The 21,160-nt window shown below is 34.6% G+C and overlaps 1 protein-coding gene across 1 annotated transcript in view; it reads right to left on the reverse strand.

The window, feature by feature from the left end:
* ATRNL1 (attractin-like 1) overlaps positions 1-21,160 on the reverse strand; it is a 293,585-nt gene that overhangs the window by 94,448 nt on the left and 177,977 nt on the right. Inside the window, exon 18 of the mRNA XM_008578422.1 lies at positions 13,657-13,794. Coding sequence (XP_008576644.1) covers positions 13,657-13,794 — 138 coding nt within the window. The remainder of the gene's footprint in view (positions 1-13,656; positions 13,795-21,160) is intronic.

A 21,160-nucleotide genomic window follows, 5' to 3' on the forward strand; every position in this document is an offset into this window, starting at 1 on the left:
TAAGAACCTGTTTTTTTTACTAGAAGAGAATTCTATATAAAGAAGTGGAGTTTTCTTCATTAAGAGTGTTTAAATAAATCTGTATAATTTTCCTTTCAGTTTGTGGAATTAACTCTGGAAACACAAGATGTGAGAATTACAGAAATGAAAGAGAAAATATAGAAACATAAGAAATAAAGGAAACTATCATCAAGCAATAAAGGGACATTCAGATATATTAGTAATATGTAACTTTGTAAATAATGAATTAATATGTCATGACATTTTTTAATATTAATCTGCAGTTTCATATTAATACTGTTTAGCATTCAGAACCTCACTGAAAATGATGTTTTTAATATTTAAAAACTTAAATAAAACTTTTATTTATCCTTTATGGTACTACTGGATAATAGTTATGCTTGCAGAGTTTCTTAAAAGAATTATCCTTCTATGGTAACTTTAATAATTTCTGAGACAAAAAAATTGTGTTAAGACACCTTTCATGTGAGCTCATTTTGAGAGAATTCCCTTGTGGCACTGTACTTCAGAATAATACAGCACAGATGCATTTTAAATTCAATTGTTTAAAATTTATACTTCATGACAGTTTTAAAATTATTCTGTTGTTGTCAGCATTTGAGGCCATCTTTCTGTGCTGAATAAGCACCTATAAAGTAATCATACAGTAGCCTTTTGTTTGGCAAATTATATATGATGATGACTTTATAGCCTAGATATACACTAAAGGGACATAATGTGGTCACATGATATTTCTGCACCACTATAATATAAAGTTGAAATATCAACTTATAAGCAAAACTGAATAAGGATTAAATAATACTGTAAAGGTATTTAAATAAGTTGTATATAAAGAATGAACTTTAAAAACATGAAACCAAAAAGTAGTCATTGGCTCAAAAGTAGTCAAAGTCAGTTTATGTTCCTGTGTCCTTTCATTGCTACATCATTGCTGCCTATCATGTATATACAACAATAACTTCTGAAGGTTAGAAGATCATGCCAATTTAATTTCCCCTGTATTCTTTTTTTTTTTTTTTTTCCCCATCAAGCAGTTCTGTTTATTTTCACACAAGTACCTGCTTTTATAAGCATATGGCAAGGGGATTTCCTAAATTCAACCTATCATCTTAAAGGTCATGTGAGGGCCGGCCCGGTGGCACACTGCTACAGTGCGCCGCTTGGGAAGCGCGACGGCGCTCCCGCCAAGGGTTCGGATCCCACATACAGACCAGTTCCCGCTCACTGGCTGAGCGAGGTGCGGGCGCAGCACCGAGGGTTGCGATCCCGTTGCCGGTCCCAGTCCGGTACGGGCGTGACACTGAGGGTTGCGATCTGTTGCCGGACACAAAAAAAGACAAAAAGGGGGGGAAAAAAAGGTCATGTGATCATGCATCTTGCTCTAATGCTTTGCTATTGCAATCACGCGGTGAGCACAAGCACGGAAATATCTTTTCTGCCCTGTATTCCTGCAAAATAATTTTTCTTAATGAGTTTAATAAATATGTTATAGATTAGATTTCAAATACAGTAAGAATTCTGGCAAAGACAAAAGTTCAAATAAATTTAAATTCAATCATTTAAAATTTAGAATTATATACTCAGAACTGCTGGGAGATTTGCTAGTCTGTACCACTGTGACAGGGTTCCAGGCCTTCTCTTTCAGCAGATCCCAAAGAGGACCTGAATCTCAGCTCCAGCACCTTTCTGCTGTAGTCTGGGGGCAATCCTGCCTGCACATGAAATTGCTGGGAGACTCACTTGTCTGTGCCACTGTGAAAGGTTTCCAAGCTCAGTCCCACAGATCCTAACATGGCCCTTGATCTTGGTCCCACCTCCTCTCAACTGCAGTGAAAAAACAGTTCTGCCCAGCCATGGACCCACCAGAAGACAAGCCTGTCCAAGTCCCCAGGACAGGCTTGCCAATCTCAGTACTACAGCAGACACTGAAGCAACCAAGGATCTCAGCCCCAGCCCCTCTCAACTGCAGCTGGATGCAAATCTACACTCCTTGGGAGCCAGAAAGAGGCATGCCTGTCACTACTCTTGCAGGCTGACCTTGGTCCCACAGAGGATCTTGAAATGGCCCTATAAATAAGTTCCAACCCCTCTCAACTTCAGCCTAAAAGCAGGTCTGCCTGCCCAAGAATGCATAACTAGACATGTATGTCTGTTATCCTACAGACAGGCCTACAGCCCTTGACCTCAGCTGTGGACCCTAAGGCGGCCGTGTGACTTGGTTACAGCGCCTCTCAGACACAGACCAAGGATCCATTCAAAGATCCAGCAGGAGCCCTCACAAGAACCCAGACAAAACCACATCAGTCTGCACATGTGGTTACAGGCCTGCTGACTGCAACCCTATGAACCACAGTCCTGGAAAGAGTCCAGTCAACCCAGGGACCAGAGAGGATCCACACCTGCTAGAGCCCCTGATAACAGGGCTGCCATCACTGCAGACACAGCAGCAGCCACATAATCCAGCTCCAACTCCATTCAGCCATGATCCCAGAGGCAATCCCATCAGCCTGGGGATCCAACAGGAGAAGGCTTTATACAGACATGTACAGACTGCTGAAAACAGTTAGTAAAGGTTGGAAGAGATGTTTGTTTCTCAAACACACAGATACCAATGATAGATAACAAAGAGTCAGACAAACATGACACCACCAAAGGAAACTAATAGAGCTCTAGTAACAAACCCCAAAGAAATAAACATCTACAAATTGCCTGAAAAATAATTCAAAATAATGATCTTAAAGAAGCACAATGAGATGCAAGACAACACAGATAGACAGCTAAATAAAATTAGGAAAGGAATACATGAACAAAATTAGAAGTTTAATAGAGAAAAAGAAGCCATAAAAAACAACCAAACAGAAATCCTGGAGCTGAAGAATATAATGACAGAACTGAAGAACACAATATAGACCTACAATATTAGACACAATCATACAAAAGAAATATCTAGAGAACTGGAAGACAGATCATTTGAAATTAGAAGAATAAAATGAAAGGAGTGGAAAAGAGTGAAAAAGTATGAGGGACTCATGGGATACCATCACACATACAAATACACAAATTCTGGAGGATTGAGAAATAAGAGAGAAAGGGACAAAAAACCTTACAGAAACAATGGCTGAAAACTTCCCAAATCTTGGCAGGGTTATGAACATCCAGATTCAAGCAAGATCAATACAAAGAAAAAAAAAAAAAACTCCAAGACATGTTATAATCAAATTGTCAAAAGTAAAAGACAGGGCCGGCCCCGTGGCACACTCGGGATAGTGCAGCACTTGGGTGCACAGCGGCACTCCCGCCACAGGTTCAGATCCTATATAGGGATGGCCGGTGCGCTCACTGGCTGAGCACGGTGCAAGCGACACCAACCCAAGGGTTGCGATCCCCTTACCAGTCACAAAAAAAAAAAAAAAAAGTAAAAGACAAAGAGAGAATGTGAAAAGTAGAAAAAGATAAGAGAGTCATCACAGTATCAGGGAATCACCATAAGGCCATCAGCACACTTCTCAACAAAAGCCTTGCAAGACAGGAGGAACTGAGGTGACATATTCAAAGTGCTGAAAACTCTTAAGCCCAAAATTAGCAGAAGGAAGAAAATAATAAAGGTCAGAGCATAAATAGAGACTAGAAAGACAATAGAAAAGAAATTAATAAAACTAAAAGTTGGTTCTCTGGGGCCGGCCCGGTGGCGCACTGCTTAAGTGCGCCGCTTGGGAAGCGCGGTGGCACTCCCACCGAGGGTTCGGATCCCACATACAGACCGGTTCCCGCTCACCGGCTGAGCGAGGCACGGGAGCAACACCGAGGGCTGCGATCCCGTTGCCGGTCCCGGTCCGGTACGGGGGTGACACTGAGGGTTGCGATCCGTTGCCGGACACGGAAAAAGACAAAAAAAAAAAAAAAAAGTTGGTTCTCTGAAAAAACAAACAAAATTGACTAACCTTTAGCTAGACTACAGAAAAAGAGAGAAAACTCAAATAAATAAGATCAGAAATGAAAGAATAACCATTACAACATCACAGAAATACAAAGGATAAGAGACTACTATAAACGATTATACATCAACAAATTGGATAACTGATAGAATTTGGATGTGTTGTCCCCACTGAAACTCATGTGGAAATCTGATCCCCAATGTGGCAGTGCTGCAAGCTGTTTGAGTCATGGGGACAGATCCCTCATGAATGGATTAATACTCTCCTTGAGTGAGGGGGTATTAATGAGTGAGTTCTCGCTCTGTTAATTCCTGCCAGAGCTGGTTGTTTAAAATACACTGGCACCTCGCCTCTCACCATCATGATCTGCTTGTACCCGACTGCTGCCTGCCACTTTCCACCATAAGTGGAACCATGCCAGATGCAGCTGTCCCGGAATTGTAAGCAATATAAACCTCTGTTCTTTATAAATTACCCAGTCTCAGGTATTTCTGTTATAGCAACACAAACAGACTAATACAATAACCTGGGAGAAATAGATACAATCTGCCAAGGCTGAACTACAAAGAAATAGAAAATATGAACAGACCAGTAATAAGTAAGGAAATTAAGACAGTAATAAAAAGCCTATCATCAAAGAAATGGCCAGGACCTGATAACATCAAAGCTGGATTCTACCAAACATTTAAAGAAGAACTAATATCAATCCTTCTAAAACTCTCTCAAAAAATTGAGGAAGAGAGAATACTTCTAAACTCATTTTACAAGGCCAGAAACACCCTGATACCAAAGCCAAAAAAAAGATGCTGCATGAAAAATTACCAGCCAATATCACTGATGAACACAGACGAAAAAATCTCCAGCAAAAATACTAGCAAACAAAACTCAACAGCACATTGAAAGGATCATTCACTGTGATCAAGTGGGATTTATCCAGGGATACAGGGATGGTTCAACATATGGAAATGAATAAATGTGATATACCACATTAACAGAATGAAGGTTAAAAAATTATGTGATCTTCTGACAGATGCAGGAAAAAACACTTAAAAGAATACAACATCCTCTCATGGTAAAATCTCTCAACAAATTATGTTTATAGAAATGTAACTCAAACCTATAAAGGCTTTATCTGGCAAACACAGCTAACATCTACTGAATGGTGAAAAAGTTGAAAGCTTTTTCTCTGAGATCTGAAATAAAGCAAGGGTGCTCATTCTTATGATTTCTATTTAACATAATACTGGAAGTCCCAGGCACAGGAATTAGTAAAGAGAAAGAAATAAGTAAATTAGTAAATTGGTAAAGAATAAGTAAAATTGTCACTGTTTGCAAATGACATGATCTTATACATAGAAAACCATAAAGACTCCACCAAAAAACTGTTAGAACTAATCAACAAATTCAGTAAAGTTATAGAAAAAAATTTTACATACAAAAATCAGCAGCCTTTCTATATACTAACAATGAACTATAAAAAAAGGAAATCAGGAAACAATCTCATTTGTAATCACTATAAAAAATAAAACACTTAGGAAAAAATTTAATCAAGTTGAACGACCTGTACACTGAAAACTGTAAAACATTGATGAAAGAAATTGAAGGCACAAATAAATGGAACAATATCCTATTTTCATGGATTGAAAGAATTAATTTGTCAAGATGTCCATATCAACCAAAGTGACCTACAGATTCGATGCAATCTCTATCAAAATGCCAATGGCACTTTTCATAGAAATAGAAAAACAATCCTAAAATTTATATGAAACCACAAAAGACCCCAAACAGCCAAAGGAGTCTTGAGCAAAAAGTACAAAGCTGAATGTATCACACTATCTGACATCAAAATACACTACAAAGCAATAGCAATCAGAACAGCATGGTACTGGCACAAAAACCAACATATTGAACAACAGAACAAAATAGAGAGCCCAGAAATAAATCCACGAATATATGTACAATTGATCCTCAACAAAGGTGCCAAGAATACACACAGTGAGGAAAGGACAGTCTCTTCCATAAATGGTGCTAGGAAAACTGGATATTCACATGCCAAAATGGATTAAATACTTAAATGTAAGACCTGAAAATTATTAGAGGAAAACAAAGAAAAGCTTCTTGACATTGCTCTTAGCAAAGATTTTTTAATATGATCCCCAAAACACAGACAACAAATGTAAAAATAGACAAATGGGACTGCTTCAAATTAAAAAGCTTCTGCACAACCAAGAAAACAATCAACAGAGTGAGGATACTACCTACAAAGTAAGAGAAAATATGTGCAAATCATATAACTGATAAGGGGTTAATATCCAAATATATAAGGAACTAGACAATTAGATAGCAAAACAACAAATAACCCAATTAAGAAATGGGCAAAGGACCTGAATAGGCATTTCTCAAAAGAAGACACACACATGGCCAATAGGTATATAAGAAGATACTCAACACCCCTAATCAAAACATAGTGAGATGGCACCTCATCACCCCTAATTAAAAACACAGTGAGATGGCACCTCATACGAGTTAGAATAGCTGTTACCAAAAAGGCAAAAGATAACAAGTGTTGGAGAGGATGTGCAGAAAAGGGAACCCTTATAAGTTGTTGGTAGGAATGCAAATTAATACAGCCATTACGGAAAACAGTATGAAGATTCCTCAGATAACTACAGATAGAGCTACCATGTGATCCAGCAATCCCACTAGTTGGTACATATTCTAAGGCAATGAAATCAGTATGTTCAGGAGATGTCTACTTTCCCATGTTCATTGCAGCATTATTCACAATAGCCAAGATATGGAATCAACTTAAGTATCCATCAGTGGATTAATGGGTAAAGAAAATGTGGAATATGTACACAATGAAATACCTTCAGCCTTCAAACAGAAGGGAATCCTGTTATTTACAACCACATAGATGAAACTAAAGAACATTATGCTAAATGAAACAAAGTAAGCCAGGCAGAAAAAGACAAATACTGTAATATCACTTACATGTGGAATCCAAAAAATTGAATTTACAGAAACAGAGAGCAGAATGGTGTTTACAGGGGCTGAGGGTTGGAGGGGCAGGCAATGGCAAAAAGTTGGTCAGAACGTACAGAGTTTCAGTTAGACAGAAGGAATAATTTCTGGAGATCAACTGCACAGGACAGTGACTATAGTTACTAACAATGTATTATATAGTTGAACATATAAATAAATAAAATCTATTTTTCAAACTTACATTTTTATTTACAGCTCTAATCCCAATTTTCTTCAATCTATAGTTTATGAAAAGGGGAAACAGCATATAGCTGTTTACTTCTGATATACATAAATATAAAATGCTGATACCAATAATATCTTAGCAATCTGACTTTTTTCAGTGAAAACTCCAGAATTACAACTATTGCTAACCTACTGTTAAGAGAAGTGTGAATTTTTTTTTCTATTGGAAAGATGATAGTTCTTATCATTTAAAATAAGCCATTGTCTCACAGATTACTTTGTTTACTTAGGATATTGAGCACCTGTACTTGCCTACATAAAGAGTAAGTGGAAAAACAAGAAAAAATTTCTTTTTCTAATAAAAAAGTACAGTACAACTCAGTTATTCATTCTTTGATCCAGTATTTATTGAATGCTCTTTGGTTCAAGGCACTGCTCTAGTACTGTGAACATGATGATAAACAAGAGTTTAGAATTTAAGAAACTAGAACTTTCCAGAAAAATGACACTGTTTCAAGGATTCAAGCTACAGGTTGGAGAGTCATAAAGTGACTAGAGGCTGTAAGATTTATATCTTACATCTCAAAGTCATCTGTTATATTCAAATATGAGAAGAAATTCAAACTATGCATCCTAGGGGGTCACTGAACTATGTCCCAGAGGCCAAATCCAGCTCAAGTCCTATTTTTGTCTGGTTCATAAGATAAGAATGGTTTTTACACTTTTACAGGATTGTGAAGAAAGAGGATGAGAAGGAGGTGGAGGAGGGGAGGAAGGAGGAGCAGCAATAGTTTAAATGTATAGGATAGGTAGATAGAAATGAATATTGACATGTGTGGTTGTGTATATGTGTGAAAATATATGCATCTATGGCAGACACTTATGTAGACATTTGTGTATATGTACATCTATTTTCTAGTTTGTCTGCTAAGATAATACAGAAACAATGATGCTCCTGTAGCACAGAGCCCACTAAAAGTACCAGGGCTTCTTGAGAAATTATAGCTTCCAGAATTAAGGCAAGAACAATACAAGATACATGCCAAAAATACAAGGAAATGCTCAAAGAATGATAAAAATTAGACAGATATATAAATAGATACATACATACATACACACACACACACACATACACATGGACAGAAAGAGAGAAGAAGAAAGCTCTTCATTATAGTAGAAAGCCAACTAATCAACATAGAAAGAATGACAAAATTAGAAAACTACCATTTGGTAAAAGCCATAGTAATTACTGATGAGACAAGAACTATCAATGGGTTCAAAGCAGTGGGTGAAGGTTTAAGGGCTAACACAATATGCACATACTCTTAAAGTATCACCCACAAGATCCTCATTTATCATAATGGATAAAATAGTAACTTCATAGTGAAAAAGCCTGGCAAACAACACTTTAACCAAATCTTCGCAGTGAACATTACTTGTTAATTGAACGATGATGGCACATGGCTGCTGATATGGTGAGAAGAATTTAGCATAACTTCAGAGGTATTCCTGCCAAACGCATGTAATTAGAACATAATGATAAAGACATATCGAACTCAAATTGTAGCATATTCTATACACACAGAGAAATAGGCTATATTCCATTAAAATGTCAGTGTCATAAAATAAAAAGAAAGACTTGAAAAATTTTCCAGCTTAAAGAAGACTAAAGAGAAATCAAACATGCGACTAATAATCTTGGATTTTTTGTTGCTGTTGTTGTTCCAAAGGACAATATTGGGACAACTGGCAAAATCTGAATAAGGTCTATGTTTAACAAAATATGCATCAATGTTAATATCCTGATTTCAATAATAATATTGTGGTTAAGAGAACTGCTAGCTTTTAAGAAATATGCGGTTAAGTATGTGGGAGGCAAAGTGAAATCAAGTCTACAATGTTTAACTGACAGAGAGCAAGAGACAGAGGAAATTTGGGGGAAATTCTTTGTACTATCTTCACAACTTTTCTGTGTGGAATTATGTCAAAACAAAAAGGTTAAATAGAATGTTTTAATTTCAAAAAATTTCAAAATACACTTAGAAAATAGATAAAATACATTTTTATATTTTTGACTTATAAGTCAATATTAGCATTACACTTGTACTTAGCAACATTATTTTAAGAGTGCTTTGTTTTTTGCACAGGTTATGAAGAATTGTTCTTTTTTTCCCTTGGGGTGGTAGGGATGTTCTTAGCAATATGTGAAATAAACAATTATTCCATTTCTCAAGAAACCACTAGTTTCTAACTTTAAAAAAAAATCACTCTATGTGAATAATTACCCAAATACTTTCTGTCATAAATAACTGGAGTCAAATAGTATAATATTGCTTTGAACTTGAAGGAATTAGATGCTCACAGCTAGAAGAATGTATAAAATAATGCATTCTGTTAAAATTATCCCAGAAATAATAGGTTAGTGAGGCAAAATGTGGATGGTTAAGTTTGAGAAGTCAGATACCAAGATTCTATTTATCTTCTATAGAAAACTACAAATTGGAGAGAATTACATAACCTGCATTCTTCCTTATTTGAACTTTATATAACTTATCTTATCAGCCTTCAATGAAAAATTCAGGTACAAAATATTGGATCATTGCTCAATGAGAGTTATGAATACAGAGTGTAAAATCATTTATAATTCTTGAAATTAATCTTCATTCAGAGCAAATAAACAAATTGGAATCAATATTGCCTCACTTTTGCCTCTAGTACTGAAAAATGAAAGAAAGCGGAAAAATTAACACACAAAAATGTACACCACTTTTTACCTCTTCCTCAAAAGTGAAAACATTGGTTGAAACTACAAAACTACCTAGCTAGAAAGTCTGAATTATTTTTTCTTTTAGATAATATGAAAATGAGTAAAACATATGACATAAATATTATATTTTCTTAATAATATTAATAGAACAAAGTGCTAACTCCGTATCAAGCACAGTAGTCTACATATGTAATACAGATACAAAAAATATGTAAAAAATACAAAAACGAATAAGACAAAATTATTCTCATCAAGTAGTTTACATCCTACTTACATAAAAAGACAAGTAGATGATGACTTGAAAAGAACATTGATAGTTATCATCATGGAAGTACAAAAACTGCCCAAAGTTAGAAGGGACATTAAAACAAGTGTTCAGGCTAAAATTTCCTCTGAGCTGAGATTCAAAAAACAAGTAATCAAGTTCAAAGCCATGATGGTGACGAGGGAAGTAAAGCTAGTTTAAATGAGTGAAGAGCTGGGTTTATAGGGCCAGAACCATTGTCCATTGCAGAGCAGCTCCTCACAGAGCAGGAGTACTGCAGGCATGGACTCCCCAGACATGGGGAGTACAACCACCACTGCCATTGCTGCCACTGCAAGTTAACCCTGCTGCTACCAAGGATACTGCAGAAGCAAGGGAGATGGCTGCAGCTGCCACAACATAACCCCACTACTATCAAGGACACAGCGAGGAACACCACAGATGAGAGGGTGCCAGTTGCAACCGCCAATGCCACTGCTGCCCCCTCGAGGTAACCGCACTGCCGCTACAGACACTGTAGACACAAGGGAAGCAGTTGTAGCCACTGGCACTGCTACCGCCCCCACAAAGTAAGCCTGCTGCCACTGCAGACACCACAGACACCAGGGAGACAGCTGCAACTGCTGGCACCGCTGCCACCTGCACAAGGTAACCCTGCTGCTGCCAAGGACACCACAGATGCCTGGCAGGCAGCTGCATGCACTGACACAGCTGCTGCCACCACGACATAACCCTGGTGCCACTGCAGACACCATAGCTGTGTGGGCTGCCACTGTGGACACCACAGCCAAGAAGGTGGCTTTTGCAAGCACCATTGCTGCAGTCACTGCGTCCACCAGGGCTGCCAGGCAGCCACCATCATCAGATCAGCAGCCCACTGATGCTGGAGCCATCACTGCCACTCAGACAGCTCACCAAAGTCACCTCCACAACCACCACCACTACCACAAGAGTGGCCTGCCATCACAGCAGCAGCTGAAGCAGCCCGACACTGCACAGACTGCCAACTACTCAATTACATTGACATTATGAGGGTCACCAGTGGAGTGCAGGGAATGAAAGTAATAGAGGCAACAACTGCTTTATCAGAGGACCGGACATCAATATAGAGATGCTAGAAATCCAAAAAAAGCAAGAAAATATGAGTCCACTAAAGGAATACTTACTCTCTAGTACCAGACCCCATAGAGTGCAAAACCCTTGAAATGACTGAAAAGGAATTCTGAGTAAAAATCTTAAGGAAACTCAGCAAGATACAAGATGACACAGTTAGAAGATACAATAAACCAAGCAAAACTATCCAGGATATGAAGGAGGAAATTAACAAAGAGATAAATACTTTTAAAAAGAATGCCATAGAACTCATGGAACTGAAGGAGTCATTCAACAAAATAAAAAACACACCTGAGAGCTTAAGCAGCAGGCTAGAGCAAGCAGAAGAAAGAATTTCTGATCTTGAAGACAGTCTCTTTGAAATAACTCAAGAGAATGGAGAACCTTTCTACACTGTTGCACTGTTAGTAGGACTGTAAATTATCACAAACATTATGGAAAACAGTCTGGAGTTTCCTTGACCAACAATAGATAGAATTGCCATACAATCCAGAAATTATACTGCTAGGTATATACCAAAAGCAAAATGGAAATCATCATGTTGACGGGATACCTGCACCTTCATGTTTATTAATGCTCTATTTACAATAGCCAAGAGTTGGAAACAACCTATATGTCCATCAACAGATGATTGGATAAGGAAAATGTGTTACATGTTCATAATAGAATACTCCTCTTCCCTAAAAGAGAATGAAATATTCTCATTCGCAGCAACATGGATGAACTTAAGGAAAATCACATTAAGTGAAATAAGCTAGACACAGAAAGAGAAATTCCACATATCCTCATTCATAATTGGGAGCTAAAAAATAAACAAATAAAAAAGAAATATACAATAATCAAAATGATACGCTGTACTTTCAAAAGGAGAAAACAATAAAAGTTTTGCAAGATGGGAAAGGGGTAGGAGGAAGGAGGGGAAGGGAGGAATTGATAAAGGGCCATGAAAAACAATTACATTGTATAATGTCGAATATACTAATTACCCTGATTTGAGCATCACATATTGCACACAGGTAATGATATTCAACTCTGTAACCCCAGATATGTACAATCAACTATGTTATAATAAAAATTAAAAATTAAAAAATTTTAAAAATAAGAATAAAAAATATACAGATTAAGAAAATCAAATAAGCATACTATTTCAAGAATCAAGATAAAAACAACAAAATGAACTAAAAGACATAAATTAATAAATATAAAAGCATATTTTACTAAAACCAGTTATGAATGTTATGTTAAAGAAAAAGTATATATGCACGATACCATCAAAAGCTGTTCAACATCTTGCAATAAACTTAACCAATAAAAGGTAAGACTTAGATGAAGAAAACTATTAGTCACACAAGATTGCCAACCCAGATACTGATTTGTTTTAGAAAGTGGCCCAGACTTTCATATTTTCAAAAGCACTCCAGGTTATTCTAATAGGCACCTTGTGTTAAAAAAATTTATCTAGACCAGGCCCCTTACTCCCTTCTTTAACAATTCCTAACCTTTTCACAGCCAACAACTGAGGTTTTCCTGTAGGTGCAATATAGGCAATCTCCATTTAGAGAAAGTAAATAAAAAATTTAAGAGACAAGGCCCAATCCAGAGATAAAGAAGGTTTATTATAAAATTCTGCTTTACAAGGAAATTTAAAAGAAGGCCAAATATTCTTTAAAAAAGAAAGTAGATGAAAGAACCAGCAGGATAAAGAGAAAGATAGAGGAAAGCAGGTTTTAATGAATAACAAAAGGCCTATATTACATATGATTTCATTTGGTCTTTACAACAATCCAATGAGGTATTATCATCTTCCTTTCACATATGAGGAAAACGAGGCACTGAGAGAGTAATTAGCCAAGGTCATACATTTAAACAGTGACAAAGTAGGGATTTCAGCCAGGATTGATTTCAAACTCATTCTCTCTTAGACATTATGCTATACTACCACCTTTTCCAAAAAAAAAAAAAATCTTACCTGATATGAGGCATACAATTTTAACCTTTAACTATTTCTATTTCTAAAGCTAAAAATGATAACTTACTATTAAAAAACAATCAGCAGTGACTACTTTTAAATAATGAGATTATAATTTTTCTTTTTATTTTTCTACAATTGACAAATTTCCTATAATAAACATGCATTCATTTTGAAATAAGAAAAAGTAATATTTTTACAGAATATCACAGATTTTTTAAGTTTGCATAGTCCCTAATACACATTAGCCACTAAAAGTATTAAAATTGAATGGAAAAGTTCTTCTTTAGTAATACATATTCTCCACAAGATGCATCTCTTTCCCAATTTTCTTTTCCTTAGTAAAAATACCCTGAAGTAAAAGAAAAATACTTACCTGTACACTGTCCTCCATTGGTTGGATCTCCATAATAACCTGGCATGCAGTCTTGACACTGCTTTCCTGTGGTCAGATTTTTACACTGTTCACACACATTATTATTGATGCAAGTGCTATGTCCATTACACTGGCAAGCTAAAGAAAACAGTAAAATGTATTACAAATATCTACATAACAATATCAACTATAATAGCTATTAAGACGAAGAATTTCTTTTAAAAATCTGGATTATAGCAAAGTCTCAAGGGCATTTCCAATATTTTTTAATACATAATTCCTGTCGCTCAAAGTATTAAAGTAAAACAATATATACAACAAATTGTGTGTTGAAATTTTTACCTTATCCTCTATAATCATTTTCATCTTTATTACAACGAAGATAGCAGCTATCACTTAAACGAACTCTATCTCAGAAAAGCCAATGTTCAGCTGATGCCAGTTTGTGGCTGGTATCTATTCCAAGTGGTTAGTGTACATATAGCATCAGCTTTTGAACATTGTAAACACCACCCTATGACCAGAGAGACTACCAAGAATGGTACACATGAATTATATCATTTAATCATCAAAATAATGTTATGTGGAAGTTACTGCTTTTAGGTAACTTTTTTCTAACATGAGGAAGCCTGGGTTAAGTAACTACCCCAAATCACACAGCTAATCAGTGGTAAAAACAAATACTGAATCAAGAAGTTGAATTTAAAAACTGGACATTAAATACCATGTAAAACTACCTTTTGCATGCAGAAAATTTGAAAGTGTGAGAAATTTGGAAGAAAAAATTTGAAAGCCTTTTCCAAGAGGCTAGCAAAGGGTCATGAAAATGAATTAACATCAAAGGAGGATGAAATATACATGTAAGAAGTGTAAAACCAAATATCTATATTTTACAAAAATTTTTAGATGTATAACTCTATCATAACATAGTACAGAAATAACATGGAGTCATCATGGGAAAATGTCAAATAATATTCATTATCCTCTTCATGAAATTGAGAAAAAATGTAATTTTTAAACTTGATATTACATTACAAAACAAGCCAAGAAAAAATTTAATAAGACAAAATATTCATGACAAATTAAGTGAAACAAAAAAAAACATATTTAAAATGATCACAATTTTATTTTAAAATGTATAAATATGCTTATTGAAAAGTTAATGGTGGTTATGTTAGCCTAGTAATTTTTTTCTGCATCATCAATTTTCTACAATAAATTCATATTACTTTTATAACAAAAAATAATAATCTGAAGATTAAAAATTAGAAAAGGGTTACTACAAGTACTTTATGAAATGTCTGGTCACATAAATGGATCATCAGAATAAAAAAAATTAACATCTGAATAAGATGGCTAAATTTAGCATTTGTATCTAACACCCTTTTCACAGATTACCACTGAAATAATAAGAAAATTTGCCAGGGACAACAGGAATTTGGATATGGTGACAGCTACAGAAACAAAACTAGAAAGTAATACCCTGCAATACCTCTCAAAATTAAAAACGTATCTTCGGCATAATGCCACTTAACCTTCCCTTCCCAAATGAGAGAAATTCTTTTTTTTTTTTTTTCCAAATGAGAGAAATTATGAAGACAAGGGTCAACCATCGTTCAGTCATGAAGCACAATACTGGTACACCTCCATATGGCTGCTGAAAAGTATGGTACAGGGAAGTCCCCTGTAGTGAATGTACCAAGCCAAAGGTGGCATAATTTATATGTATCTGCAGGAAAAATCTCCAGCAATAGAAAGTCTGATTATTGTCATAGCTTATAACTAGTATGGTAGCAATGGCAAAGGAGAAAGAACATTATAGAAAGCAAGACTCAGGAATAATGACTAAATCAAACACAGACAAGAAAAGGATATACTAGTAACCTATCATTATGTTATATCCTCCACTACCATCAGAATGTTGGATCAACAGGCAATGTCAACTTGCACCTAATAGTTCTTCCAGTATACATTGTTATTTGAAAGGCTCTAATATCAACCTAGCTGTGAAACATGAGTAAAGCTAAAAAGCCATCCATCCTATATCCTATTTTTTCTAGATTTTAAAAACCAGCCCAGCTGGCTCCTCGTTTATGGACACATACACACACACACCCACACACCCACCCCCACCCCCACCCCCCCCACACACAAGAAAAACCATAATGACAAATTCGGCATTTGATGTGCAAATAAAGTAGATCCTTTTGAAAAATATGTGCTCTTTAAAACAGATCTGCTACATTTAAAAATATCTTCTTGACCTTCTCAATAAATTTCAAAAATATATACACAAAAATCCAAGGCAAAAATTTACCAAAAATGTATTCAATACATAGCCTACCTTAAAATAAAAGGAAGTTGCCAGATGCTAGAAATAAAGCAGGAATTCAAAACAAAAATGGCAAAGTGAAGTTGGAGTTAGTGGCAAAATTTTACTATACATGAGATAGACAAGGAAGAACTACAAGGCATGGGTTTCAAAATCCATCAGGGCCAGGAGACATAATCACTGACATCCTCAAAGAAGGAAGCTAAATTTAACTATGTTCATAAGGTGAAGCCACAAACTGTAGCCAGTATCTGTGAAAAAGGTACTAAAACACATCACAATCCCAAAAATTCACCTTAAATAAAAAGAACCACTTTAAGGCAAAAGAACCTTAACCCACTGGAGTACATGTATGAAAGAAAAAAGTCACTAGTGAGAACTTAAAGCCTACTCGAGGAATATGTGTTTAGTTGAAGTTAACATTGTCCATATGCTGAAGGAACCCAACATCAAACACTAATATAAAACCTGCTCCAAAAACAAGAAAAGCCTCACAGATGTTGCAAAAACAGATCTAAATGGCTCCTTGAGATACTTCTACAACTCAGGTCATAAAAATATATGATAAATTGAGAAAACTTATTTTTTCAGTAAAGGACTAGACAGTAACTATTTTAGACTGTGTAAGCCATACAATCTCTGTGACAACTACTCATCTCTGTCATTGTAGTGCAAAAGCAACCATACACAACATACAAAAAATTAAGCATAACTACACTCTGAAAAAACTTCATTACAAAAATAGGCAGTGAACGAGACTTTACCTGCAGGCCTTGCTTTGCCAATCCCTGGCATGGAAGAAAAAAGGCTCACTCAATTAAATTTCAAAATGAAAAATTAAAACAAATCATACAAAATCAGGAGAAAAAAAGAGAGAGAGAATGAGCATTGACAACCCAAGAAACAGAAAAAAAACAAATATAAGTTAATAAAATATTCAAAATAATTAAGGATAGAGAAAAAAATAAGAAAACCATGAATATAGAAGTAAAGGGAGGTGTGATGACAACGTCTCATCAGATAGAGAATATCAACAAAGACATAGAAATTATAAAAAATAACAAATGGAAATTGCAGAGTAGAAAAGTAAAATAAAATGAAAAATACAAAAGAGAAATTCAATAGTAGATTTGAACTGGCAAAAGAAAAAATGAGCAAAGTTAAAGACAGATCTATAGAGATTATATAATATTAAGTACAGAGAGATAAAAGAATGGAGAAAAATGAACAGAGCCTCAGAAAAATGTGGGACACAAGTGTACCGATATATGTAATTGGGGTGCCAAAAACAGAGAACAAAGAGAGAAAAGAGGCTAAAAATTATTTGAAAAAATGATTGCTGATAACTTCCTAAACTTGATTTAAAAACATTAATCTACACCTCAGAAAACCTAACAAACTCAAAACAGCAAAACTACAAAGAGCCACAAACACACACTACAACAAAAATAATAAAAGCCAAAGACAAAGAGAAAATCTTGAAAGCAGCAAGAGATAAAATTACCTCTTACTTACAAGGAAGCCAAATAATATTAACAACTGACTTATAATCAGGAACAATGGAGGCCAGTAGGCAATAGGATCATATATTCAAGGCACTCAAAAAACCCTGTCAAGTGAAAATCCTCTATCCAAGAAGGCTACCTTTCAAGAATTAAATTAAAATAAAGACATTCCCAAATATACAAAAATTGAGAGAATTAATTGTTAGCAGGCCCAGTTTACAAGAAATACTAAAGGAAGTTTTTCAGGGGAAAGCAAGTCAACTCTACACAAAAATAAATGAAAAGTGCTGGTAATGGTAAATTTATAATTAAAAAAGACAGTAAAAATGCCTATTTCTTCTCTTTTTTCTGTTACCTAATTTTAAAAATAAATATTAAATAAATATATATATAATGGATCATTTGGAGTGTAACACATAAAAATGTAATATATTTTCCAATAACAGAACTAAGGAGGTGAGTAAAGAAAATCTGTGTTGGGCTAAAAAATATAATACCAGACGGTAATTTGGATCCACAGGAACAAATAAAGAAAACCAGAAATGGCAAATACAAAGATTGATATAACAAAAGCTATAAATATATACTTGCCCTCCTTTCTTCTCTCAGATTCATTGTAATGTATTATTAGGTCTGCAATATATATAGACGTAACATACATAACAATAAGACAAAAATGGAAGAAAAAGAATAGACTTATATAAGTAACAGTATAGCTCACTGGAATTAAGTTAGGATATATCTTTTACATAATTTAATAAGTTAAGATATGTATGGTAAACCCTGGAGCAAATGACTAAAAAAAGACTCAAAAAATTTAGTAAAAATTTATTAAAGTTAAAATGTTACACTAGAAAATATTCACTTACTATTAAATAAATGAATGAAGAGCAGAGGAACAAAAACATCACAAGGTATAGAGCTTAAAAAAAGTAAAATGACGCATGTAAATCCAATTTTACCAATAACATTAAATGGCAATGTATTCAACAATTCAATCAAAAGGTAAAGACTGTTAGACTGGATAAAAAACAAAGATCCCACTATATGCTATCTACAGGAAACAGATTTTAGGTCCAAAGATTAAAACAGATTGAAAATGGAAAGATGGAAAATAACATTTATTAGTTGCTACAAAATAAATATAAAACAACTAACAAAACAGAGTAGCTATATTAATATTGGTAAAATAGATTTTCAAAAAAGTGTTAATAAAGAAGGGAATTTTATAATGATAAAAAGGACAAACCATCAGCAACATATTAAAATTATAAAAATTCATGTACCTAACAACTGAGCCTCAAAATACATGAAGCAAACACTGACAGACATAAAAGGAAAAATATGCAATTCAACAATAATAGTTGGAGACTTCAATAATGGATAGAAAAACTAGACAGAAAATCAGCAAGGGAAAAGAAGACTTGAACAACACTATAAACCAACTAGACCCAACAGATATAAATAGAAAAATACACACAACAGTAGCAGAATATATATATTCTTCTCAAGTGTATATGAAACATTCTCCAGCATAGATCATGTACTAAGTCATAAAACAAACCTCAATAAATTTAAAAGAACTGAAGTTATACAAAGTATGTTCTCTGACTACAATGAAATAAAATTAGAAATCAATATAGACAAATTTGGAAAAAATCACAAATATGTGAAAATTAAGCAACACATTCCTGAATAGCTAATGGATCAAAGAAGAAATCATAGGAAAATAAAAATTACTTTCTGGTAATATAGCATATTACATAACATACCAAAACCTATGGGATGCACTGAAAACACTACTTAGAAAGAAATTTATCCCTGTGAAAGTCCATACTAAGCAAAAAAGAAATATCTCAAATCAACCCAACTGTCCACCTTAAGAAACTAAAAATGAAGAGCATATTAAACCTACAGTAAGCAGAAGAAAGTAAAGAAAATACATTAGAATGAAAACAAATGAAATATAGCACAGAAAAACAACTTAAAAATCAACAAAACCAAAAGGTGTTTCCTTGAAATAACCAACAAAATTGACAAAACTTTAGCGAGGCTCATCAAAATAAGGAGAGAGAGAGAGAGAGAGAGAGAGAGAGAGAGAGAGAGAGAGAGAGAGAAGGCTCAAATTCTTCAAATAATCACTGAGAGAGAAGACATGCTACCAACATTATAGGGTGGGGAAAAAGTATAATAATGAAACACTATGAATATTGTATGACAACAATTTAGATTAACTTAGATAAATGGGGAAAATTCCTAGAAAGATACTAACTACCAAAACTGATTCAATAAGAAATAGAAACAGGCTATAAAAATAAAGAGATTGAGTTAGTCATCAGAAAAGTATCAGCAATGTACAGCCCAAGATCAGCTGGCTTCACGGGTTAATTTTGCCAAGAAGAATTATCAACAATTATTCACACTTCTGAAACAGAAAAAGGAAAACTTCCTAATTCTTTCTATGAGGCCAGTATTAACCTGGCACAAAAACCAAAGTCATCACAAGCAAAAAATGTGACAGACAAACACCCTCTTATGATTATAGATGCAAACATCCTCAACAAAATACTAGCAGAAAAAATTCACAAGCATACAAAAAGGATTATGCACCATGACTAAGTGGAATTTTTCTGAGGAATAAAAGATTGTTGAAAAATATAAAAATCAACCAACATATTACACCATACTGATAGAATAAAGAGGAAAAACCCCAAATGATCATTTCAATGGATGGAAAGTACTCAATGAACCAGGAGTAGAAAGGAACTGTCTCAGCCTAATAAAGGGCATTATGAAAAACTCACAATTAACATTATATTTAATGGTGAAAGACAGAAACTTCTCTTCAAACATCAGGAACAAAACAAAAATTGGACAAAAATGTCCTCTATTGTCAATTCTATTAAACATGGTGCTAGAGGTTTTGGCCAGTACAATCAGGAAAGAAAAAGCAATGAAAGGCATCTAGGTCAAAAGGAACAAGTGAAACTATATTAGCAGATGACATGATATTACATACAGGAAATTAAAAGAAATTCTCACAAAAAAATATTTGCGCTAATAATGGGTTCAGAAATGTTGTAGCACACATGATCAATCATACAGTAATCAGTTGTATTGTTTCTATATACTTGCAATGAACAATCAAAAAGTGAATTTGAGAAAAAAGTTCTAGTGATAATAGCATCAGAAAGAATAAAATACTTAAAAATACATTTAACCAACATAATGCAAGACATGCATACTGAAAACTCAAAATATTTTTGAAAGAAATTAATGGAAAGACATATGTGTTCATCAATTGGAAGACAATATTGATTGCAATTCACCCAAATTCATCTATAAATTCAGTTCAATATCTATCAAAATCCAACAGACTTTTTTTATAGGAATAGAAAAGCAGATTCTAAAATTCATATGGAGTTACAAAGGACCCAGAATAGACGAAATAATCTTGCGAAAGAACAAAGTTAAAGGATTGACACTCCCAATTTCAAAATGTACTAAAAAGATGCAATAATCATCGCAGTATGTTATTGGCATAAGGACAGAACATATATAAACTAAATACAGTTGAGAGCCCAAAAATAAACTCATAATCTCTGGTCAATTGATTTTTGACAAGGGTGCCAAAGCCGTTAAATGGAAAAAGAAAAGTCTTTCAACA

The sequence above is a fragment of the Galeopterus variegatus genome, unplaced genomic scaffold (assembly GCF_000696425.1).
Source record: "Galeopterus variegatus unplaced genomic scaffold, G_variegatus-3.0.2 Scaffold1679, whole genome shotgun sequence".
In the NCBI taxonomy this organism is placed as follows: Eukaryota; Metazoa; Chordata; class Mammalia; order Dermoptera; family Cynocephalidae; genus Galeopterus; species Galeopterus variegatus.